This window comes from Nomascus leucogenys, chromosome 22a (assembly GCF_006542625.1).
Source record: "Nomascus leucogenys isolate Asia chromosome 22a, Asia_NLE_v1, whole genome shotgun sequence".
NCBI classification, from domain to species: Eukaryota; Metazoa; Chordata; class Mammalia; order Primates; family Hylobatidae; genus Nomascus; species Nomascus leucogenys.
This window is the reverse complement of record NC_044402.1, coordinates 31183625-31205499: the sequence shown is the minus strand read 5'-3', so window position 1 is coordinate 31205499 and position 21875 is coordinate 31183625. Positions and strand designations below refer to the sequence as shown.

Here is a 21875-nt window from a genome sequence, read left to right as displayed (position 1 = left end):
GCCAAATGCAGGCCATCACTCTACAGCCAGACTACTCCAAGCAGAGAAATCCTGGGATGGTGCAGACACTCTGGCCACTGCTCCTCCTAAGGCCCATATGTGGGCTTGTCCTCTCCGCAGGCTGCCGGGGTCAGAGCAGCGGACATAGCAATAGGTCAGTCTTGGAGAAGAATGGGATTCAGGCAAAGGTGGGGCAGGTAGCACAGCAAGATAACTAGAGGGCACCAGGTGTTACAGAAACGTTTATTACAAGGATAAATCAGTACAATAATGGGACCTTAAAACTGCTGTGATGCAGGAGTGGAGGGCTGGGCAGTGCCCGAGGCAGGGGAGGACAGTGGGACAAGGGATGCTCAGTGGTGGAGCCACAGCCCTGGGCTCTGGATGGGGCATGGGAATGACCAGGTTCCCACATCATGCACAGCAGGGGCCTGTAGCTTGAGTCCAGACAGGCCTGCCCACATTGGTGCTGCCCCCCTGCCTACCTGGAGATGTCTCTAAAATTCTGGATGTGCCCTAGTGGCTGAGGGTGTTGAGAGTGGCACTGAGCAGAGGTATCAGTGAAGATGCCCCAGGGGTAACTAGGTACCCACCACTGACCCCCTAGCATTCAGAGATGGGAAAACATCATTAGTCTTTGAGAGACAGGTGTGACGTTCCTCCTTGAGTTGGTGGAACCCTTAGGAATGGCTGTAGTTTGGCTCCAGCCCGGATGTTCCAGGCAGAATCCAAACAGCCTGGAAGCTTCCCATGGAAGACTCCTGCCACATCCCTGCCTACAAATACAAAGAGTTATGTGACCAAATCCCTTAGATGAATTCTATTCATCCTAGGCCTTGCTCAAGGGATACCTCCTCCAGGAAGCCTTCCTAAGCACTGCTGACTACTCAGCAGGCCATTCCTTCCCTGAGTCCCTTCCCTCATCTATACTCACTACTCCCTAGGGTCTCTCCTTGCTGCGTTTTCTGCAGGGCTGGACCTAGGGCCCTGTACTCAGTGGCTGGTGAGCTGAGGGCACTCTCTGGGTCTAGTCTACTTGTGATGGCACCAGCTCACGGACCCCCAGGCAAAGCCCAGAAAAGGATGATGGGGCGGGGAGTCGGGGGAGAGTAGGGAGACTCATGTAGTCCAGCAATATTTCAGGACCCTCTAGTCTCTGTCATTGCAACTGCCTTTTGCACCCGCATGAAGAAGCTCCAAGAACCTGCTCTTGGTTCAGAGTTTACATACCGAGGCTCCTCTTCCCTATCTAGAATCTACAGTGCCTCACAAGCCCATGGGGAGATAAGCACCCTCTAGAATCAGAGATGGCAAGAGACCCCCTTGCCTCCACATATTTCCTTCTTGGCCTGCTGAGGTCTGGGCATGATGGGGCCAGATAGTGGAGTTGGGGGAAGCTCAGGCTGTCCCCAGGTGAAGATCCCTGTGGGCTGAAAGGATTGGGACAGGTCCCCTTGCTCTGTCTCTGTGGGGAGGTTGGCAGGGTCGGTGGTGGGCTGGCTGTAGGGCAGAAGATCCTCTAGGGAATGGGCAGAATGGACTGAGCTAGGCCCTGCTGGGATGGCCTGGTGGGCAGCCCTGCCTTCTATTTCCCGTCTGTAGCCTGGGTTAAAGAGTGGTGCTCCGGGCCCTACTCTGGGGCTGGGAGCAGCAGGCAAGCAGAAGTGAAGGCTGAGCTCTGCAGGCTGCGGAATGGGGGTCTCCCCCTCAGCAAGCCACTCTCATGGGGGGGGTCTCCCCCTTAGCAAGCCACTCTCATGGGATCATCTTCAGGGGCCGGCCCTTTCCATAGGATCTGCCACCCCAAGCCCCACTGCTTCCTCAGGTGGGCAGGGGAGTCAGGATGCAGGCCCTACTGGCTACTAGCCATGACCGTTCTGGGACATGTAAGCTGCCAGAGCCACCACCACAGCCACGTAGAGACCAGCCCCCACGGCGATGGCGAGTGTGGCTAAGAAGAGGGCCCGGCGGGAGGTGGTGCTGGCCAGGCGGAAGTCCCCTTTGGAGATGGCCTTGCTGGTCTAGGGAGAGAGACATGCTGATGAACAGGAGTGTCCCCACACTCAGCCAAACAGCCCAGCCTGCCAGGCCCCTGACCCCATCCTGCAGATGGGATGCCAAGCCCTCTAGTAGAGGGACGGGCCAGAGAAGGGACCTGGGCCCCAGGTGCTCTTACCCCCTGGGAGAAGTAGAAGGCAGCAATGCCCAGTGGCCAGAAGCAGCAGAGCATGGAGAAGAGAGTAAGGCCCAGGTGGTCCCTGGGAGGCAGCGTGAGGAAGTTGTCTTCACTTTCACTCTCCGTTGAAGTGGCATCGCTCTGCAAAACAGTGGGGTTTGGTGACCAGGCCCAGGATCAGCCCAGCCCCATCAGGCTGGCAAGAGGTTTTTAAAAAGGCAATGCCCAGTGGCCAGTGACATGGAGCAACAGGCAGTCTCTTCTGCCGCAGGTGGGGGTGTAGGCTGGCCTTGGCACTTTCTACCAAAAGCCTTAACAATGGCACAATGATTCCACTTTCAGGAATTTATCACGAGGAAAGAAGGTAAATACCTACATCCATGGTTGTTCATCATAGGATAGCAATTGTGAAAGAAGAGAAACACTCTCAATGGGCCGGTCGCAGCGGCTCACACCTGTAATCACAGCACTTTGGGAGGCCGAGGCAGGTGGATCACCTGAGGTCAGGAGTTCGAGGCCGGCCTGGCGAACATGAGGAAACTCCCTCTCTACTAAAAATACAAAAGTTAGCTGGGCATGGTGGCAGGTGCCTATAATCCCAGCTACTTGGGAGGCTGAGGCAGGAGAATCGCCTGAACCTGGGAGGCGAGGGTTGCAGTGAGCCGAGATCGCACCATTGCACTCCAGCCTGGGCGACAGAGCGAGACTCCATCTCAAAAAAAAAAAAAAAAGGAAACACTTTCAATGACCAGTGACCAGGAGACTATGTTAATAAATGATGGAAGAACTCACAATGGAAGACCATGTAACCATTAATAATCACCTCCCAGGAATACATTAAATTACATGGAGCAATACTAAAATACGTTGCTTAGAGAAATAAAATCAGATTATAAAACTAGGCACAGCAAGATTTCTTCTGGGGAGTGGGCTGGGGGAAAATGTGAATAAGAGACTTACACGATCATCCACCAAAATGTTATCTTTGAGTGTGCTGGGTTTAAATTATTTATATAATTAAGAAAACAAGAACAAGTGCTACTGAACAATGAAATAGTCAACTCAAAGCTAGTGTTTCTCAAAGCTTCGGCTGTACATGTGTCCCAAGTCCCTTTTCTTTGGTAGTATACAGATTCCTGGGCCCCAACCCAGGCCTATTAGATCTCAATATCTGGTGATGGGGCTCTGGGAACTTGCATTTTATTTATTTATTTTTTTTTTTATTTATTTTATTTTTTTGAGTCAGGGTCTTGCTCTGTTACCCAGGCTGGAGTGCAGTGGCGCAACCATAGCTCACTGCAGCCTCAACCTCCTGGGCTTAAGCAATCCTCTCACTTCAGCCTCCTGATTAGCTGGGACCACAGGCACATGCCACCATGCCAGGCTAATTTTTAATTTTTTTTTTTTTTGTAGAGTCGGGTTCTCCTTGTGTTGCTCATGCTGGCATCTGCATTTTAACCTCATGCACTCACCTCCTCTTCCTCCTGGTCGTCTTCCTGGTCCTGCAGCTCTTCTTGTACCCCGTAGGACACAGTCTGGATGGTGACATTCTCTGCAGCTTGGCCAGGTCCTGTGGGCTGCTCTGGAGGCCCCTCCTGGGGCTCCCTGTCCTCTGTGAAGCTGGTCTCACAGCTGCCTGCCCTGGGCTCCTTGACCTTGTCTCTCCCCAGGAGGCAGCTGGGCCGGTACCAGGCCTCCACGGCCAGCTGCAGGGACCCTGGGTCCAGGAGCTGGTGGGCTCCCGCAGGCCCAGCGCCGCCTAGGAGGTAGGAGTAAAGCTTTTCCTGGCAGGACCAGCTGGGTGGGGTCTCTGGGTAGGGATAGGGGCCATGGAGGTGGGCAGGGCTCCTGGGCAGCAGCGGGTTCTGTAGTTCACTCAGACTCTCCATGGTTCTGGGGCAGCTGCTGGGGAGGGGGGCCTGGGCCAGCGGAGCAGTCCTCAGAGCCTGTCGGAAGAGCAAGACAGACAAGGACTGAGGCCAGGGCACTGGAGGCAGGACCTAAAGTGGTGAAGAGCATGGATCCTGCAGTCTGACTTGGCCCAAACTCTGCTTCTGCCCTTTGCAAGATGCAGGACCTGGAACTGGCTACTTCACTTCTCGGGGCCTCCATTTCTTTGTCTGTGGATTGGGGCTGGCAGCAGAGCTTACCCCACAGAGTTGGCTTAGTCATTTGTCCATTCAACACATATTTATTGAGCATCAGCTATATGCCAGGCACTGTACCAGATGCTTGGGGTACCATGGTGAGAAAGATGAGAAGTAGGGAGAGGGAGCAGATGCATGCTTTGTCTTCACAAAACTTCCAGTCTGGTGGAGAAGACAAGTGTAAAATCACGTCTCTGTCCTGAAGAAGTACAGCAGGTGCATGTAAGCACACACAATGGATGGAGCTGACAGAGACCCAGGGAAGGCCTTAGAGCTGAGATCTGAAGGAAGAGTGCGGGTCAATGAAGTGAAGGGGATGGGGAACACATTTCATGCAGAGGGAAGAATGTGTGCAAAGGCCCTGTGGCTGGATACAGGAGAAGGCAGGTGTGGTGCAGGGCACAGATGGAGGTGTGCGATGGGGTGTGGGTGCCAGACCGTGCAGCCTTGCTGGAGTCTAAGAGGGGGTACTAGGGTAGGATCTGGGTCCTGAAGCCTTCCCCATGGCTGTGTGTGGGGAGTGGGCTGGAGAGGGCTGGACTGACCGACCCCATTAGGGGGCCTTTGCTATGGCTGCAGGCTAGCGAAGATAACTGGAGTTCAGTGGTGGTGTAGATGGAGGAAAGGGAACTGATCCTGGGAAATATTGACAGGACTCAGTGGCAGGTGGGATTTGGGGTTGAGAGAGGATTCATTCTAGGGTCGAATGGGAGTGCGCTGAGCCCAGAGCTCGGCACATGGCGTGTGCTCACAGCTATCAGGGAGGATGCTTGTCCCTAGCAATGGTCTTACAGGGCTACACCTTAGTAACTTCCTCCCTAAGGCAAATTGGGACTTTGAGAATTTCCTGCAGGATCTAAGGTGGGGCCTCCTGGGTGCTGAGGTCTGGACCTGCACATCCCAGCTGGAAGTATGGAGACACCCAGGGCTTCCCTTCCTCCTTCAGCTGCTCTGAGCACTTACTGAGCACCTGGGAAGTCACAAACCCCCCCACAGACTGGGGTGTGGCAGGTGCAAGTGGGGTATGGAGAGAGGGGAGGGGCAGGCTAGGGGCCCCGGCGACCTCCTGCTGTCCCCCTCCTTGGCCCATCGCAAAGCTGGAGGGTGATGGGGCTGGGTCTTGCCCTGGATTTCTAATCTGAAGACTGGGGATTCAGTCCTGGTCTTAATGCCTTGGGCAGATCTTCGTGCCCTCTGTTTCCTTATCTGTAAGGTGTGGATGGTAATAGGGATTACCATCCATACATCCCCACAAAGTTGTTTTGTGGAGCCAAAGAGATGGCTGGGATGAGAATGTGTGGTAGATTTTGAGAGAGGGGGCTGCTGCTGCCCTGACTTCTGGGCTTCAGACCTTGGCATCACCCACTTGGGGCCATGTCTAGCCTTCTAGCAGGTCTCTGCTAAGGGTGAAGGGCAAAGTGCAGGGAGACCCTTCTGCTCCCGGGGCTGCGATTATCTAGTCTCCTCTCCAGTCCCAGCCCCCATGAGAATCCACAGCCAAATCCTGGAAAAGAGCAGTTTCTGCTTCTGCCCCAAGAGAAATGGCTGGATGCTAGGTAGCTGGTTCCTGAGAAACCAGAAGACAGAGCATGGCTCCAGGAACAATGCCCAGGTACTGGGACAGAGCAAGGGAGGAGTGGGGCCAGGCAGACCTGGATGAAAACACTGAGGGTGTGTCCATGAGGGGCCAGGATCCCCTGGCTGGCTTCCTAGGAAGCAGGGTGGGGACTTTTGGCTGCATGAGGGCAAAGGGGCAAGAAGACACTGCCCGTGGCTTTCAGCTGTGAACCTAAGAGTGGCTGCCTCTAAGCTGGGCTCCAAGAACATCTAACAAATAATCATGGGAGGGACTCAGAGAAAGGGATGTGGCCCAAGTGCGAGCTCCTCCCCCAGGGAGGGCATAGATGGTCTGGAGACACTGGGCTGCCATGGGCCTGAGGGCCCTGCTGGTGCATTAATCAGAGGTGAGTTCCATATAGGCTGTCATGCAGCTGTGGCAGACGCCTCTCCACAGGCAGAGATAGGGCGCACAGGCTTGGGCAGGTCATGCAGGCTTGGATCATAGCTGTTCAGTGCTCACAAATGCAGGGCCTCCTCCTTCCTCTCTGAGGGTCAAAAATACAGGGAACCCCTTGGATTATAGTGATGTGGAGGGCACCTTCCAGCAGGTGGGGAGCACGGAGTGCCCAAGGCAGAGGCCTTGCTGGGTTGGGCTTGTGGCTGGGCTCCTCTGGGCAGATTTCCAGCAGGACTGGTCTCTTCTGCCCTCCAAGGGCAGCTTTGGAGCCCCTGCCATGGTCTCCCTTCTCCCAATAGATGTGACCATAGGTGTGGGGTTGAGGGCATGTGAGCACTGTAAGCCGTATGGATTTGGGAGTCACGTACACTGGGATTCCATGCCCGGTCCACCCCCATTAGCTTTTTGATGTGGCCCCTCAGTTTCCCCAATGAGTGATTGTATGAAATGGCCACTGGTGTCAGTCAACTGTAGCACTAACGTTCCACGATCCTATGCCCCCAAGGAACCCCACAGAAGTGAAGTCTTCTTGTCCTCTGCCCCCTTTTGAGGGTCGGGGGTAGGTGAACATCAGCTATATGCCAGGCACTGTACCGCCTAGTGAGGGGCACGGTCATCCCCTTCCGCAATCCATAAACCATAAACCATGGCCGCTTGAGCAGGTTGAGGACGGCAAAGAAAGCAAGGCATCAGTTTTCCAGATGGGCAACAGAGCCATGGATTCATCTGGGGCTTCCCGACTGCCCCTGTACTGCCCCCGTCGCAGCCCTGCCCCTCCACCCCTGCCCATCTTGCCCTCCCTCTGGGAATGGAGGACATGGCCCCCAAAGGTCCTCCAGCCTCTCCCCCAGCTGGCCATAATGTATGTCCCTTCAACCTGCAGCCTTGAGTCAGGTGCACTGTGCTGTCACCATCCATGCGGGCTGAGGTATGCAGGGGCCTTGGGGTGGGAGTGGCCAGCCCCAGGGCCCACAGAGCAGATTACTGCCTCTGACTCACCCCTGCCCTACGCTCTGTCTCACCAGGAGGACTGCCCTCCTGTCTGATCTCTCCAAGAGGGATGGAAAGATACCTGAAGACCACAGGGGCATTTGAAGGACGCTTGTTCAAGGCAGGCAGGGGCAGCTGAATCCCATTTCCTCTCCCTATTCCCCCATCACTGCTCCTGTCAGACTTTCTTGGTCAAAGTACACCCAGCTGAGCCTCCGCAATCCCAGCCACACTCAGCCTTCCCAGCTTTCCTCCTCCCTTGCACTCTGATGGTGCCTTTAAGCAGGGCTTCTCAGCACTTCATGCACAAAGACACATGGTCCTGGCTTTACACAATATGAAAAACTGGAAGCCACCTAAACGTCCAGCAATTGGGAACAAGTTAAATAAATTACTGTGCACAATACGGTGGTACGAGATCTTCGAACAGGTTTACAAAGAGTAATGACGTGAGAAAATACTCATTGCAGATTCAGTGAGAAAGAAGAAAAGAAAATGGTAAGTGCACGTAATCTCAACTCCGCCAAAATGTCAAGAGTGATTATCTCCAGGGTGGGAGCACAGGTGCTTTTCATTTTCTTTTTTACACTCTGGTTTTTCTGTTTTCCACATTTATTTTTTTTACAATGAGCATGTACTACTTTTAAACCAGAAAAAAATTAAGTGCATAGATTTCTTCTGAGCCAAATTATCTAAAATCAGTTTTAAACCTCCCTAGGCTGAGGGGTTCTTTCTAGGTTTGGCGGCTGAGCACAGCATTAAAGCCTGCCCCCACATATGCTCACACATACGCACACAGACACACACTCACACCCACACACACCTCTGCTTCCATAAAGCGATCTGAGTTAGCAGCAGTTGCATCTGCTCACAGTCCAGCCAAGGGTCACGGTTCTGCACACAGCTCATACTCACTCCATATCCTACTAGGGCCACATGGGGAGTTCATGGACCTGATCCTGGAGACCCAGCACAGAGTCCTGACCAGAAGGAGAGGGTGGCAGGTCCCCAGACACAGCCTTCCTGCCCTTGGCTTGGCCTGGCCTTTCAGCCTGTTCCTTGGGTCTGCCTCTCCCTGTTCACTGGAGTAAGGGACTAGCACTCAGAGCAGAGCAATTATCATCACCACCGTTGTGGTTTAGTCTTCCCTGGACGGTGTGTGCCTTCCAGACCCTGTGTGGTTACCTGAGGACCTGTGGGCGAGTGTGCCCACACACGTGTGTGTTTGCGTGTGTATGCATGCGTGCGCGCGCCTGTGTGTGTAGGCATGCATGTGTGTACTCTGCTCCAGAGGAAAGATATGAGAGGTCTGGAATTCTGAAGCTGAGATTGCTCCAAATTATGCAGCTGGGGCTGTGGGTCTGGGTCCCACAATGGGAGAGGGAGAGAAGGTGGCTCTGAGGCCGCAGCACCCAGGTTGTCTTTTTCTGAGCTGAGAACTTAGCTGGGCCTGAAGGTTTCCCACTCCCTGATTTGCGGATGGAGAGCACACTGCCACCTTCCAGACCAGGGACAGGAAACCATTCAGGAATCCTCTGGAGTCCAATTACAGCCTCCTGCTGAGTCCAATTGCACTGGAGTCCAATCATACAGTGTGACATTGATTCGTTTATCTGTCAAATGTATGAGAGGTTTAGGAGGAGTTGATTTTTAACAACTCAGCTCAATATGACTCTAGGATTTTACTGGGAGAAGAAGAATAACTTACACTTACTGAGTTTTTGACTATGTGCCGGGAATTGTTCTAAATGCTCATGTTGACTCTAGATTCCTAGTGATAGAATAACAACAGGAGAGAGGACTTCCTTTTTCAGCTGGGGCAGACTAAGTCATGTCATGCCAAACCACCAATAACAGCTAGAAAAGCGGTGTGTGGTGGGTGGGGAATATGAAGGCTTCAAGGAATCACCAAGGGAGTAAGAACTGGAGGGTCAGAATGCCAAGATCCCAGAGGAAAGAGAAACACAGGGAGGCGAGCCTGACCCTTGGCACTGCATTTCCCTTTGAGACCTTTCCTGATTCCTAAGGGGCAGCTTAGAGGCTGCTCTTCCAGAAGCCTCAGGGCTGGGGGTGAAAAATTGGAGGTCAGGGCCTGTTAAGGAGGAGGGCCCCCAGTAAACACCCTGGTTTTCAGTTGGGACCTCTTTAGAGCTACATGCTGGAAGCAGGAGCAACTCAGAAACAAACCAGCCCTCACAGCACTGAAACCAGGCTTTGAATCGGCTCCATCCCTTGTTGGATGAAGGCAATCTGCACACAGCCCAGCTGCCCACCAGAAGCGAAAGTTGTCTCAGGGCAGGGGTTCTCAGACTTCAGCATGCATCAACATCACAGGGAGGATCTGTTAAACCTGGATTGCTGGATTTTACCTTTACGGTTTATGATTCTGGGGTGGGGCCTGGGAATTTGCATTTCTAACAAGTTCCCAGGTAATGTTGATGCTGCTGGTCGAGGGACCACACTTTAAGAACCACTGCTCTGAGAGTCACTGAAAACAGAGTAAAAAAATGTACAACCACTATGGGGAATATGAAATAATAAAAATACTTTTTTTTTTTTTTGAGACAGGGTCTTACTCTGTTTCCCAGACTAGAGTGCAATGGCATGATTCCAGCTCACTGCAGCCTCGACTTCCTGGGCTCAAGGGATTCTCCTATCTCAACTTCCCAGGCAGCTGGGACTATAGGCATGTACCACCACTCCCAGCTATTTTTTTGTGTTTTTTGTAGAGACAGGGTTTTGCCATGTTTCCCAGGCTGTTCTCAAACTCCTGGGCTCAAGTGACCCTCCCACCTAGGCCTCCCAAAATACTATCCAAAAGGATAGTGCTATCAAAAAAGAGGCAAGAAAAAATAGAAAAAGGGATATAGAATAGGTGAGACAAATAGAAAGTAAATAGTTAAGATGTTAAGCTTATAACCAACTATATCAGTAATGACAATGAATGTAAATGGAATAAAATTGCCCAAAAAAAGACAAAGATAGTCATATAGTGTTTTATTCCACTTTTGTGAAAGTCTAGGAAAGGCAAAACTATAGTGACAGAAAGCAGATGAGTAGTTGCTCAGGGGTGGGAGGAGAGGAGGGCATGGATTGGAAAGGGGCCTGAGGACTTTAAGGAATGTCAGAACTGTTCTCTCTGTCTCTCTTTTAAATGTATCTCTTTATTTTGTTCTATAATTTTTAATTTATTGTTTCCTTTATATTTTCTTTTTCCACATGTTCTAATGTTCTCTCTCTTGGTTGTGGTAGTGATTATAGGACTGCATATATTTCATAAAACAAATTGAATTGTACACTTAAAATTAGTGAATTTTGTCATGTGTATTATATCTCAAAGATGACTTAAAAAAGACAAAGAGGCTAGGCATGGTGGCTCACCATGTAATCCTAGCATTTTGGGAAGCCAAGGTGGGTGGATCACTTGAGCCTAGGAGTTCAAGACCAGCCTGGGCGATATAATGAAACCCCATCTCTACAAAAAATAAAAAAATCAGTCAGGTGTGGTGGTGCACACCTGTAGTCTCAGCTACTTGGGAGGCTGAGGCAGGAGGATCACTTGAGGCCAGGAGGTCTAGGCTGCAGTGAGCCGTAATTACACCACTGCGCTCCAGCCTGGGCAACAGAGCAAGACTTTGTCTCAAAAACGAAAACAAACCAAACAAATAAACAAACAAACAAAAAAGATAGATTGGACTTAACAAAATATGCTGCAAATAAGCAATGAAACTTAAATGTGAAAATCCAAAAAGGTTGAGAGTAAAAGGATGGAATAATAATAATACCTCGTGCTTACTAAGTTCTTACTGTGTTCCAGACACTGTTCTAAATGCTATATATCATCTCATTTAATCCTTATACCAGCCATGTGACGTCTACGTCATCATCATCTCCATTTTACAGCAAAAGACACTAGGCATAAGAAAGTTGTAGGTGCCCACAGCACACAGCTGGTGAGTGGGGAGCTGGACATGAACCTTGGAAGTCTGACGTCAGAGTCATGGTACCCTAATGCCACTATGTATCAGCTACCATTATTGGGTGCTTGTTTTGTTCTGAACGCCATGCCAAGTGCTTCAAATGGGTTATCTCATTTAATCCATCCTCTTTAACATGTGGGGAGACTGGAGTTTAGAGAAATTAAATCGATTTTCTGAGATCACACAGCTAGAGAGTGGCAGAGCTCTATGTGACCCAAGTCTGTTTGACCAGAATGCATGCTTTTAGCCACCAAACAGATGCAGGGATGGGAGACCAGAGGTCCTGGTAAATGTGATAAAAGGGCTGGCCTAAACAGGATCATGTTCTCCAGGATTTGCTGTAGGGCTGATACCTTGAGGAGGGTTGCTGTGTGCACTGCCTGGTGGGCTCTGACCTGATTGGGAGAAGGCATCGTGAACACTGTTAAACAGCGGCCAAAAGGACAGTGTGGTGTGTGTGACCAGGAGTTGGCTCACACCCTAGGATGGGGTCAGCCTTCATCAGAACCCTGTAAAATGGTAACAGCTGCTATTTATTGCATCTTCCCATGAGGTGTTCCATGTACTTTATCTCAAAACTTTACAACAACAAATGAAGCTGGTTATTATTATTCCCCATTGTTTAGATGAGGCAACTGAGGCTCAGAACTTGTCCATGATTAAACAGTGACAGAGACTGGATTTGACCCAGGTTTGATTTAGTCCAAAGCCTGGGCTCTGACTTCCCACTCCTTTCAGGGCATAACTATATGGAGCTATGTGATAAGTGGATATGGAGGATTGTGATATGTGGTAGGGGTGAGAGTGGTGAGGAGTTGATCTTGGATGAGTTAAAACCAGAGTCCTAAGTGACAGGAATGAGAAATGGGAGTGTTAAAAAAAGATTAAGAGATTTAGGGTGATTTAGCAGGGCGTACCTGTATATGGAGGGTTGTGATAAGTGTTAGGGGTGAGAATGGTGAGGAGTTGGTTTTGAATGGGTTAAAACCAGAGTCCTCAGTGAGAGGAATGAGAAATGGGAGTGTTAAAAAAGATTAAGAGATTTAGGGTGATTTAGCAGCCCAGAGGAGGCTGCCTAGATAACCTCAAGGTCTGGATTCAAATAAATACCAAGCCTTTGTGAAGAAGTTGAGATACTGACCACTATCTCTCAGTGCAACAAGAGAGATTGCTTTTAAACTGAGAGATAAAAACCAGAACTTCCTAATTGGGCAGAAGATTAAATGTAAATGATTAAAATCCAGGGAAAAGGTGAAATCTTTTAGAACAGGCGCTAGACCATCTTCTAATCAGATCATGTATAAACTGTTCTGTAAACTGTGAAGTGTTGTGACTCTGGTGGCTGTTTGTTGATGGCTTGGCGCTGGATTTGAAGATTTCTGGCTGGTGATAAGCGAGAGAGCCACCAAGCCAGCTTGGAGTCATTAGCTGCAGCTTGCTGCATTTGAGAATAAAGGGAGAAAGAGCCAGGGGTGGCGAGGGGGGCGAGGTTGGCAGAGTCAAAGAAAAAGGGGAACTGAGCTTTCTTTGTTTCAGTTTGCCTTCTCAGCAAGCCTAACACAATTGATTATCCTTTCTCTCGCCTCTGTCTCCAACTGCTCCTAATTCCTGATCCTTCCTAATGGCACGTCAACATATTGTAGTCTCCCTCACTTAAAAAATAAAATCATTGTGATGATTGTAAAACCTGGCTGTAAATAATTTGACACCCTTTCTAGGAAGAGTTAGGGGGTCTATGCCCTTTCTCCCTAATCTGGATGGGCTTGCAACTGCTTCAACCACAGAGTACAGCAAAAGTGATGCTATGTGACTTCTGAGGCCAAGCTGTAAAAGGCCATCTTTCACCTTGCTCACTGGAACACTCACTCTTGGAATCTTGAGTCATTCTGTAAGTAGTTGGATGATTCTGAGGCCAGCATGCTGGAAAGGCCATGTGTGTATAGATGCTCTCATCAATGGAAGCTGCTGAGCCCAGCCTCCTCATCATCCCCAAGATGCCAGACATTGTGAGTGAAGCCATTTTGGGTTCTTCAAACCAGCCCATCTGTCACCAAGTGACCTCTGTTAATGCCATACAGAGTGGAATGATCACATAGCTAAACCCTGCCTGCATTTCTGACCCTCCGAAGTCGTGAAGTATAATAAAATGTCTGTTGTTGTAAGCCACTAGGTTTTGGGGTAGTTAGGCAGCAACAGATCACTGGCACATCATTCCCTGGTGCCATTCCCCCTTTCAGCTCCTGTCCCCCTCTCTCCTTCACTTCCCATCCCTGTTTGTCAGAAGCTCCACTCACATTAGGATGCTCTAGCTCTCAGCTCAAAGGTCACTTCCTTAGAGAGGCCATCCCTAATTCCTCAGTCTAGATTTCGCCTCCCTGGTTATCTGCTCTTCACGGCTCCATGCTCCTTGCCTCAAAGTGCTTATCACAGTCTCTATTTATATATGTGTGATTCATTCATTAGTGTCTTTCTCCTTCACCAGGCTATGAGCTCCAGTGGGGTGGTAACAGTCTGTCTTGCTCCTCCCTGCATCCCCTTGCGTGGCATACACTAGGCACTCAATAGACAGTGGATCTCATGAATGAATGAGTGAATTAGTGAATGGGCGAGCTAGCTGTACTGAGACTCTCTGGGAAGAAAGTACTTTCCAGAATTTGGGGTGGATGGAACACATCTGGCTGAGGCACATTTGGTTCTGCACAATAAACATTTCTTGAACAATTACTTCAGGCCAGTTATTGGGTTGCAAAAATAAACCAGAAGTGGCACCTGCTGTGAGGAAGGGTAGGAAACACAGACTAGCAAATACAAAGTTTCAATAGATGGGGTAAGTTGTGGTAGCAGCACACAGAATGCTATGGGTGCATTGATAAGGGAACCCTATCGTGGGATGGCAGCGAAGGTGATGGTGAGAACTAGGAAGAGGCTTCTCAGAGCACGTGACTTCTGAACTCAGTCTTGAAAAATAATAGGAATCATCTAGGTGAGCAAATGAGAGAAGGGCATTTCCAGCAGAGGTTATAGCACAAAGGCATGGGGTAGTGTATAGAGGGGAAGCCAGGGTGTTTGGTAGTGACGGAATGAGGCAGGAGGGGTGGGAAGGCCTCCCACACCATGCAGAGGAGCCTTGGGGAGCCAGTGATGGGTGTAGCAGGGAAGTTCTATGGTCATGCCTATGTTTTAGATAGAGCACTCTGATGAGTGGCAGGGGATAGAAGGGATTTAAGGTGGGTGAGAATGGAGGCTAGGAGTCCTGTTAAGAAACTATTGTAGGAATGCAGGCAGAAGGCCAGGCGCAGTGGCTCACGCCTGCAATCCCAGCACTTTAGGAGGTCAAGGTGGGTGGATCACTTGAGGTCAGGAGTTTGAGACCAGCCTGGCCAACATGGTAAAACCCCATCTCTACTAAAAATACAAAATTAACCAGGCGTGGTGGCGTGCACCTGTAATCCCAGCTACTCGGGAGGCTGAGGCAGGAGAATCACTTGAACCTGGGAGGCAGAGGTTGCAGTGAGCCAAGATCATGCCACCTCACTCCAGCCTGTGTGACAGAGTGTCAAAAAAAAAAAAAATGCAGGTAGAAGAGGATGAGGACCTGAAACTGATCTGTGGCAGAATTGAAAAAGAGGAAGAGTCAGATCTAAGGAGCAGCTAGGAGACTAAATGAACAGGAATCTGTGGGTCACTAGAAGTGAGGAAGAGGAAGAGGAAGATGACAAAAGTGACTCCCAGGTTTCTGGCTTTGTCAACCAAATAGAAGGCCATGCAACCACTTGAGACAAAAAACCTAGGGGGAGGCTGCCAGTTCAAGAGGGTAGCCTGAGCACAAACGACCACCTCTTTTCCTTCTTAAGTTTCTATTAAAATGACAGGATGTATATCTTTTAAAAGAATAAAATCATAATAAATGTGGAAAACAAAAAAAAAATTATATCAGTGAGCCAGAAATTCCTGGAGATAAAGAGCAGATGAGATTCCTTGGTGAGGAAATCAGTGTAGAGAAACCTGTAGCCCCAAACACTGGAGGTAAGAACAACTCCCATTCAGAAGAGAGGCCTACTGTGGAAACAAACTTACCCAACTTCAGAGGAAATTCATACTAGCTGCTTGTTCTATTTTTTTTTTTTTTTTGAGACGGAGTCTTTCTCTGTCCCCCAGGCTGGAGTGCGGTGGCGCGATCTCGGCTCACCGCAACCTCCACCTCCTGGGTTCACGCCATTCTCCTGCCTCAGCCTCCTGAGTAGCTGGGACCACAGGCGCCCACCAACACGCCCGGCTAATTTTTTTGTATTTTTTAGTAGAGACGGGGTTTCACCATGTTAGCCAGGATGGTCTCGATCTCCTGACCTCGTGATCCACCCGCCTCAGCCTCCCAAAGTGCTGGGATTACAGGCTTGAGCCACCGCGCCCGGCCCAGCTGCTTGTTCTAAATGCCTTCCTTCATTCCTAAGTATAAATGGACAACAAAAGATAATAAAAAACAGCTACAGGAAAATATAAGAGAAGGATTAAATAAACAAATAGAACAAATGACCCAATAAGATCCCAAATCATTCAAGTCACAGAAAAAAACTTTGAAAAAAAATTTTTTGAATTCATATCCTCAGGCAGATATAAAAGAACACTACATCTATGAAACAATAACAGGCTCCTATGAAGAAGGAGCAATTCAAGAACATGAGCATTTTGGAAATTAAAAATAATCACAGAAATTTTCAAAAATTCAATGAAAAGACTGGATAATAGAATAGGCATAGATAAGGTTAAAAGACCTTTCAATGTAAAAGAAAAAGTTAATGAAATTATCTAAGACATAGAGCAAAAAGACAGAAACATGGAAAAGGTAAAAGAAAGGTAAGGGACATGAAGGAGAGTCCCAGGATGTCAACATCAATCTAATAGGAGTTTCAGAAAGACACAACAGAAAGACTAGAGGAGGAGGCCGGGCGTGGTGGCTCACGCTTGTAATCCCAGCACTTTGGGAGGCCGAGGCGGGCGGATCACGAGGTCAGGAGATCGAGACCACGATGAAACCCCGTCTCTACTAAAAAAAAAAATACAAAAAACTAGCCGGGCGTGGTGGCGGGCGCCGGTAGTCCCAGCTACTCGGAGAGGCTGAGACAGGAGAATGGCGTGAACCTGGGAGGCGGAGCTTGCAGTGAGCCGAGATTGCGCCACTGCACTCCAGCCTGGGCGACAGAGCGAGACTCCGTCTCAAAAAAAAAAAAAAAAAAGAAAGAAAGACTAGAGGAGAAAAATAACAATTAAAGAAGCAGAAACGTCAAGTGTTTCCTGAACTCAAAAAAAAAAAAAAAAAAAAAAGGAATATTTAGATTAAAAGGCCCAGCAAGTATCAAGCTGGAAAAATGAGACACACAAACACACACACAGAAGAGCAGGATGGGGAGAAGTGGACGAGTTTCGTTTTTTTTTGTTTTGTTTTTTTTTTTTTGTTTTTGAGACGGAGTCTCGCTCTGTTGCCCAGGCTGGAGTGCAGTGGTGTGATCTCGGCTCACTGCAAGCTCTGCCTCCCGGGTTCACACCATTCTCCTGCCTCAGCCTCCCCAGTAGCTGGGACTACAGGTGCCCGCCACCACACCTGGCTAATTTTTTTGTATTTTTAGTAGAGATGGGGTTTCACCGTGTTAGCCAGGATGCTCTCGATCTCCTGACCTCGTGATCCGCCCACCTTGGCCTCCCAAAGTGCTGGGATTACAGGCTTGAGCCACCGCGCCCGGCCGAGTTTTGTTTTAAAGTGTGTTAAAGAGTAGAAATTCTGCCTGGCAACTGGATGTATGGAGTCGAAGCCCTAGGTAGTGTTCAGGGTGGGAAAGAGATTTGAGAATCATCGAAGGACCTTTGGAGAGAGAGAAGAGAAGGGCAGAAGAGAGAACAGAAAAGGAGAGGAGAAAGCTGATGGGGGAACCAGGGAAAGACAGATAAAATAGCTGGAACACTTCTTGGCTCCCACGGGAGGTTTCTTAGTCATTGTCTTCCAGGGAGAATCAATTGCCCCCTTTCTATCCCTGCCACCCTGGGCTCCCATGGGCCAGACTGGCCTCTCCTTTAAAGGATAATCCACCTGCTTGGGAGATGGGCTTGTGGCTGACAAGGGTGAAAATTGCTGATAGGATTGGGATGGTGGCTCCGCTACTCAAATTAGTGCATTTCCAGGTGGGAATCAAATCTTTTTTCTTAACTGAAACAACCTGTCTCTCCACTGAAGCAGCTCATTCCCAACCACTTAGAAGCAAACAGCGCATCTAATGGCGGAAGATAACACACCTAATGAAGAGTTTCAGCATCCGGCCCCACTCCCTGCTTGCTTTGCTTGCTGGGTGATGGGGGTGGGGGCAGCTGCAGGGAGGAAGGAGAAGAAAGAATAAGGCGGGAGGTAAGAGAAATGAGGACTTGATATAAAGGGCGGGGGTGAAGATCAGTCTTTAGTGTCCCCTGGCTTGCAGCAGAGGGGACCTTGCCCCATATGGGACGCCAGCTGAGTCCCGGAGAAGGGAAAGGGGTTGGAAAATGCAGAAGGTTTAGAGAACTGGGATGTTCCTTCTCCCAGGCTGAAGGCTGTTCCTCCTGCTTCTGTCTCCCCGGTGTACTTTGGAGCTGGAAGCCCCTCTAGGATGTACAGATGAATTGGCTTTTGGACTTGAAGGTAACCAGTGATGTGCAGACATCTCTGGATATTCTCTGCCTCTGCCATTTTGTGTGTATCACGCAGGGGAAGGGACCTGCATGTGTGTATTTCAACATTTTAATCTCTCTCTTCACACACACACACACACACAATTTCTTTTTTCTTTCTTTTCTTTTTTTTTTTTTTTTTTTTTTTTTTAAGACAGGGTCTCCCTCTGTCGTCCAGGCTGGAGTGCAATGGCACGATCTTGGCTCACTGCAGCCTGCACCTCCCAGGCTGAAGTGATTCATGCCTCAGCCTCCTGAGTAGCTGGAATTACATGCCCGGCTACTTTTTGTACTTTTAGTAGAGATGGGGTTTCGCCATGTTGGCCAGGCTGGTCTCGAACTCCTGACCTCAAGTGATCCACCCGCCTCAGCCTCCTAAAGTGCTGGGATTACTGACGTGAGCCACTGCGCCTGGCCACGCAATTTCTTAATGACCATGTTGCATTTATTCTTCCTCTTTCTCAGCAGCCCCCCCCGCCCCCAAGATCACCCAATCATGTGCCATGTGCCAGGGTTGACTCCCTTCTTCCCTTTGAGGCCTTGTAGAAGGGCCCAGAATAAAAGCCTCAGCAAGGAGGGAACAAGAGGGGAACACAGGAAGCAGCAAATGGGTAGTTTTCCCTGGTCAAGAGAGGAGCCAGATGTCATCTGCCTGGGTGACCAGAGATGCCCTGCACCCTGACAGCTCTGGGAGTGGGATGTCCACCCAAACAGCTGCAGAAGGAAGGCTAGTGTATTGTCCTCACCCCAATAGCAGGCCAGCTCCCCTGCAAACCAGCCTTGCAGAAAAGAAAGCACCTCGCTAGCTTGCTGTTGCTGCTGCCGTCACTTTGTTATGAGGGTTAGTGACTGTCCATTAACTCCAGAGAGCTGATTCTTGCCAGTGCTGCACCAACAGCTGGGAGCCAGAAAGCGATGATGTGAGGAGGGGGGACTGGTCCCCCACCCTGGCTGGGCACTCACAGAGTAATTCAGCGAGGTCACTGGCATGGCTTACTCAGCTCTACCGAAATGCCAATTAGCTAAGGTTTTTCTGAGCTTCGGCTGGGCCTGCCACAGTTGAGGGAAATTATTATCAGAGAAACTCATTTTGCTATATATATATATATATATATATATATATATATATATATATACATATGTATATATATACACATAACACACATATAAATTCTCTGTAGGGATGGATATTTCCTGCTTGTCCCCTCCTCTGATCTTCCTAGGAGGGAGATCATAGCCAGGCAGGGTCCCTGGTAGGAGATGGCCAAGGGTGGGGTCCCTGGCCCTTTGTTACTCACAAGAGATGGTGGTGGTGGTGGTGGCAGGGATAATGGGGTGGTGGTTCCTGGCCTCTGGGCTTGGAGGCAGGAGCCCCTCTCAGTTCAGTCACTCTGAGTCACACTTATGGCTTTCCCAGAGAAATAAGAAAGAGAGGGGGTTCTTAAGAAAACATCAGAAATATAAACGGCTTTTTCTGGTTCCTATTGCTCACTTTCACTCCATTCATAAAATCCAGTTCATTACTAAAAGGTCATTAACTTTGTTGGAAAACCAGGTTGATAACGCCGGCATCCTGTATTCAAGCAGAACTGAGGGGTTTATGGGTTTAGGACAGCCTCAGAGAGCCCTACAGAATATCAGGGCTTGAAATCTTAACTCATCTAGCCCAACTCTCTTCTTTAACAGATGAGAAAAATGAACCCCCAGAGGGGAATGGACCTGCCTGAGACAGTGGCAGATCTGTGACCAGAACACAGGGCTTCTGACTCCCGGTTAAATGTTTTTATTCTGATACATTTTAACATTTCATTCCCTCATTTTACACCCGATTACCGATTACCGAGTCCTTACTATCTTCCAGGTGCTGTTGGGGAAGGGGTCATGAAGGGGGGCAAAGAGATGAAAACAACACAATTCCTGCTTTCAGGGAGCTGTTTCCCTAGACCTATGTTTCTTAGGGAGAAAAAATAAAAACCGGTGAGTCAGACTCTCACCTTATATTATCTCCTATAGGTGATGATGGAAGAGGAGAAGAAGGGAGGGCACACTTTTTTCTCCTTAAGATTTATAAGTTTGGCTTCACTGATTCTGGGACCGCAGGGTGGCCAAGGACAAAGGGAGACATGGCCACGCTGGGAGAAGAGGGGGTAGGGGTGACAATAATCAGGTCACTGCCAGCAGGCCTGGCTAGGGGTTGGGAACAGTGACAGCAGCGCACACTGGTATGGAGATGTACAGGTGGCAAGCCTCCAATCAGGTGCATTGTTTTTCATTGGGTCCCAAGGCAGTTCCCGGAGGTGAGCAGAGCAGTGACCTTATCCCCACTCTAGGGGTGAGGAGGATGAGGTTGAGAGAGCTTAGGGAACTAGCTAAAGCCCGTAAATGCCAGCACCCAGCCAGGAACTCCTACTCGAGTGCTCTTTCTACCCCTGGGGGTAGGGAAGTTGTGTTGGGTTGGAGGGTGGGGATAAAGCAGTAGAAAGAAGTGGTCAGTCACAAGAATAGGCCAAATCTTCCTCCACGCAGTTTTATTTTGATCGCTACATTCTGCCAGTCATAGAGAACTCTGCTCTGAAGAACTAGAAGCACTTTGCAGGCCTGAATGAGCTCATTCAGCGCACTCTTGCCAGAAAGAGAGAGAACTCCAAATGGAGGCTCTGTCTAGGGTCACCAGCACATAATAGAAAACAGGACCCAGGTTCCCTGACTCTTTGCCCTCATGCGCCAAGAGATGTGATGTAAATCCTGCCTGCTTCTGTGAGCGTCAAGAGTGTCATAGGAAAAAAAAAATTGAGGTATCTTCCAGGACCTCCTTCCTTCCCTGAAGACATGGGTTAATCCATCCTAAGGGGCCTTGGCCCAAGAGCCTATCCCTTGGCCCAAGAGCCATTTCCAGGGCAGAGAAATCTCAGAGCAGGGGGTACCACAGCCACCTCAGTCACCCGGGTGAACAGGTTTGGGTGCGAGAAGAGGGGAGCTTAGTGAAGCCTGCTCAGATTTTGCTAGTGTCGCAAAATCTTGGTGGGGACTGGGGTACCAGGGAGCCTGAGGCTCTAAACAGTATTTCTTGCCGTCAGTAGGCAGGGTGTCTAGGAGCTGCCTGAGGTCAGGGTCAAGGCCTGATGTTGTGAGGTTATGGTGTCTTGACCCCAGTTCCTCAGCCCCCTCCCAGCACCCCCAGCCTGCAGGGTGAGGGGTAGGGAGGGACGAAGTGCAAGCCTTGGCAGAGCGGCCAAGCAAGCAGTCAGAGCCCCCAGCCCCGAGAGGGCTCCCGTGCCCTCCCCAGCTCACTCCCGGCTCCGCGCCTAGCTCTGCGCTCCCGCGGCGCCCCCAGACCGCCCCTTACCTGTCCCGCCGCGGACGGTCCCGCCTCCTCCGCGGGGCTCGGGGGCTCGGCATGGACTGGTGAGCGACGGCGTCCCCGCCTCGCGGTCGCGGTGGAACTCCCAGGAGGGCTCCCCTGCTCCCGGCCCCGCGTCCCTGAGCCGCCGCCGCTTCAGCACCGCGGACAGCTCCCGCTCGCCGCCCGCCGCCACCGCCCGCCCCGCCCCGCGCGGTCCCGGGAGCCCCGCATCCTGGCCGGGCCCCGCCGCCGCCGCCGCCGCCGCGCAGCCCTCGGCCCGGCCCGAGGCGGCTCCGCGCCGACTTGGGAGAGCAGCGAGGAGGGTCCCCCTCCTCCCCGCCTCCCGCCGCCGCCGCCTCCCTCTCGCTTCCGTGCTCCGTGCTCCCTTCCACGCTCCGGAATCAGCCCACCAGGCACTCCGGACCCGGCTCCGGGGCGGGGCGGGGCGGGAAGTCGGGGGAGCCCGGAGGAGGCGGCGAAGCGAGGGGCGCGCAGCTGGAACCCGCGTACCCGCTTCCTGGAGCCGAGC

At 50.5% G+C, this 21875-nt stretch overlaps 1 protein-coding gene across 1 annotated transcript; it reads right to left on the bottom strand.

Annotated features, from left to right (window-relative positions):
• Window positions 1-1455: 1455 nt before the first annotated feature.
• Window positions 1456-21549, bottom strand: SYNDIG1L (synapse differentiation inducing 1 like). The gene is made up of 4 exons (XM_003260749.4): window positions 21350-21549; window positions 3649-4122; window positions 2177-2317; window positions 1456-2021 (listed from the first exon to the last, which is right to left on the bottom strand). The coding sequence occupies exons 2-4, from the start codon at window positions 4063-4065 to the stop codon at window positions 1863-1865; spliced, it is 717 nt and encodes a 238-aa protein (XP_003260797.1). The 5' UTR covers window positions 4066-4122; window positions 21350-21549; the 3' UTR covers window positions 1456-1862.
• Window positions 21550-21875: the final 326 nt, after the last annotated feature.

Excerpts from the sequence above, each read along its gene's own strand:
- SYNDIG1L (XM_003260749.4), bottom strand. The coding sequence starts at position 4,065 with ATGGAGAGTCTGAGTGAACTACAGAACCCGCTGCTGCCCAGGAGCCCT. Across the intron at positions 2,318-3,648 it reads ACGACCAGGAGGAAGAGGAG|AGCGATGCCACTTCAACGGA; the intron begins GTGAGTGCATGA and ends ACTGTTTTGCAG. Across the intron at positions 2,022-2,176 it reads CCTTCTACTTCTCCCAGGGG|ACCAGCAAGGCCATCTCCAA; the intron begins GTAAGAGCACCT and ends CTCTCTCCCTAG.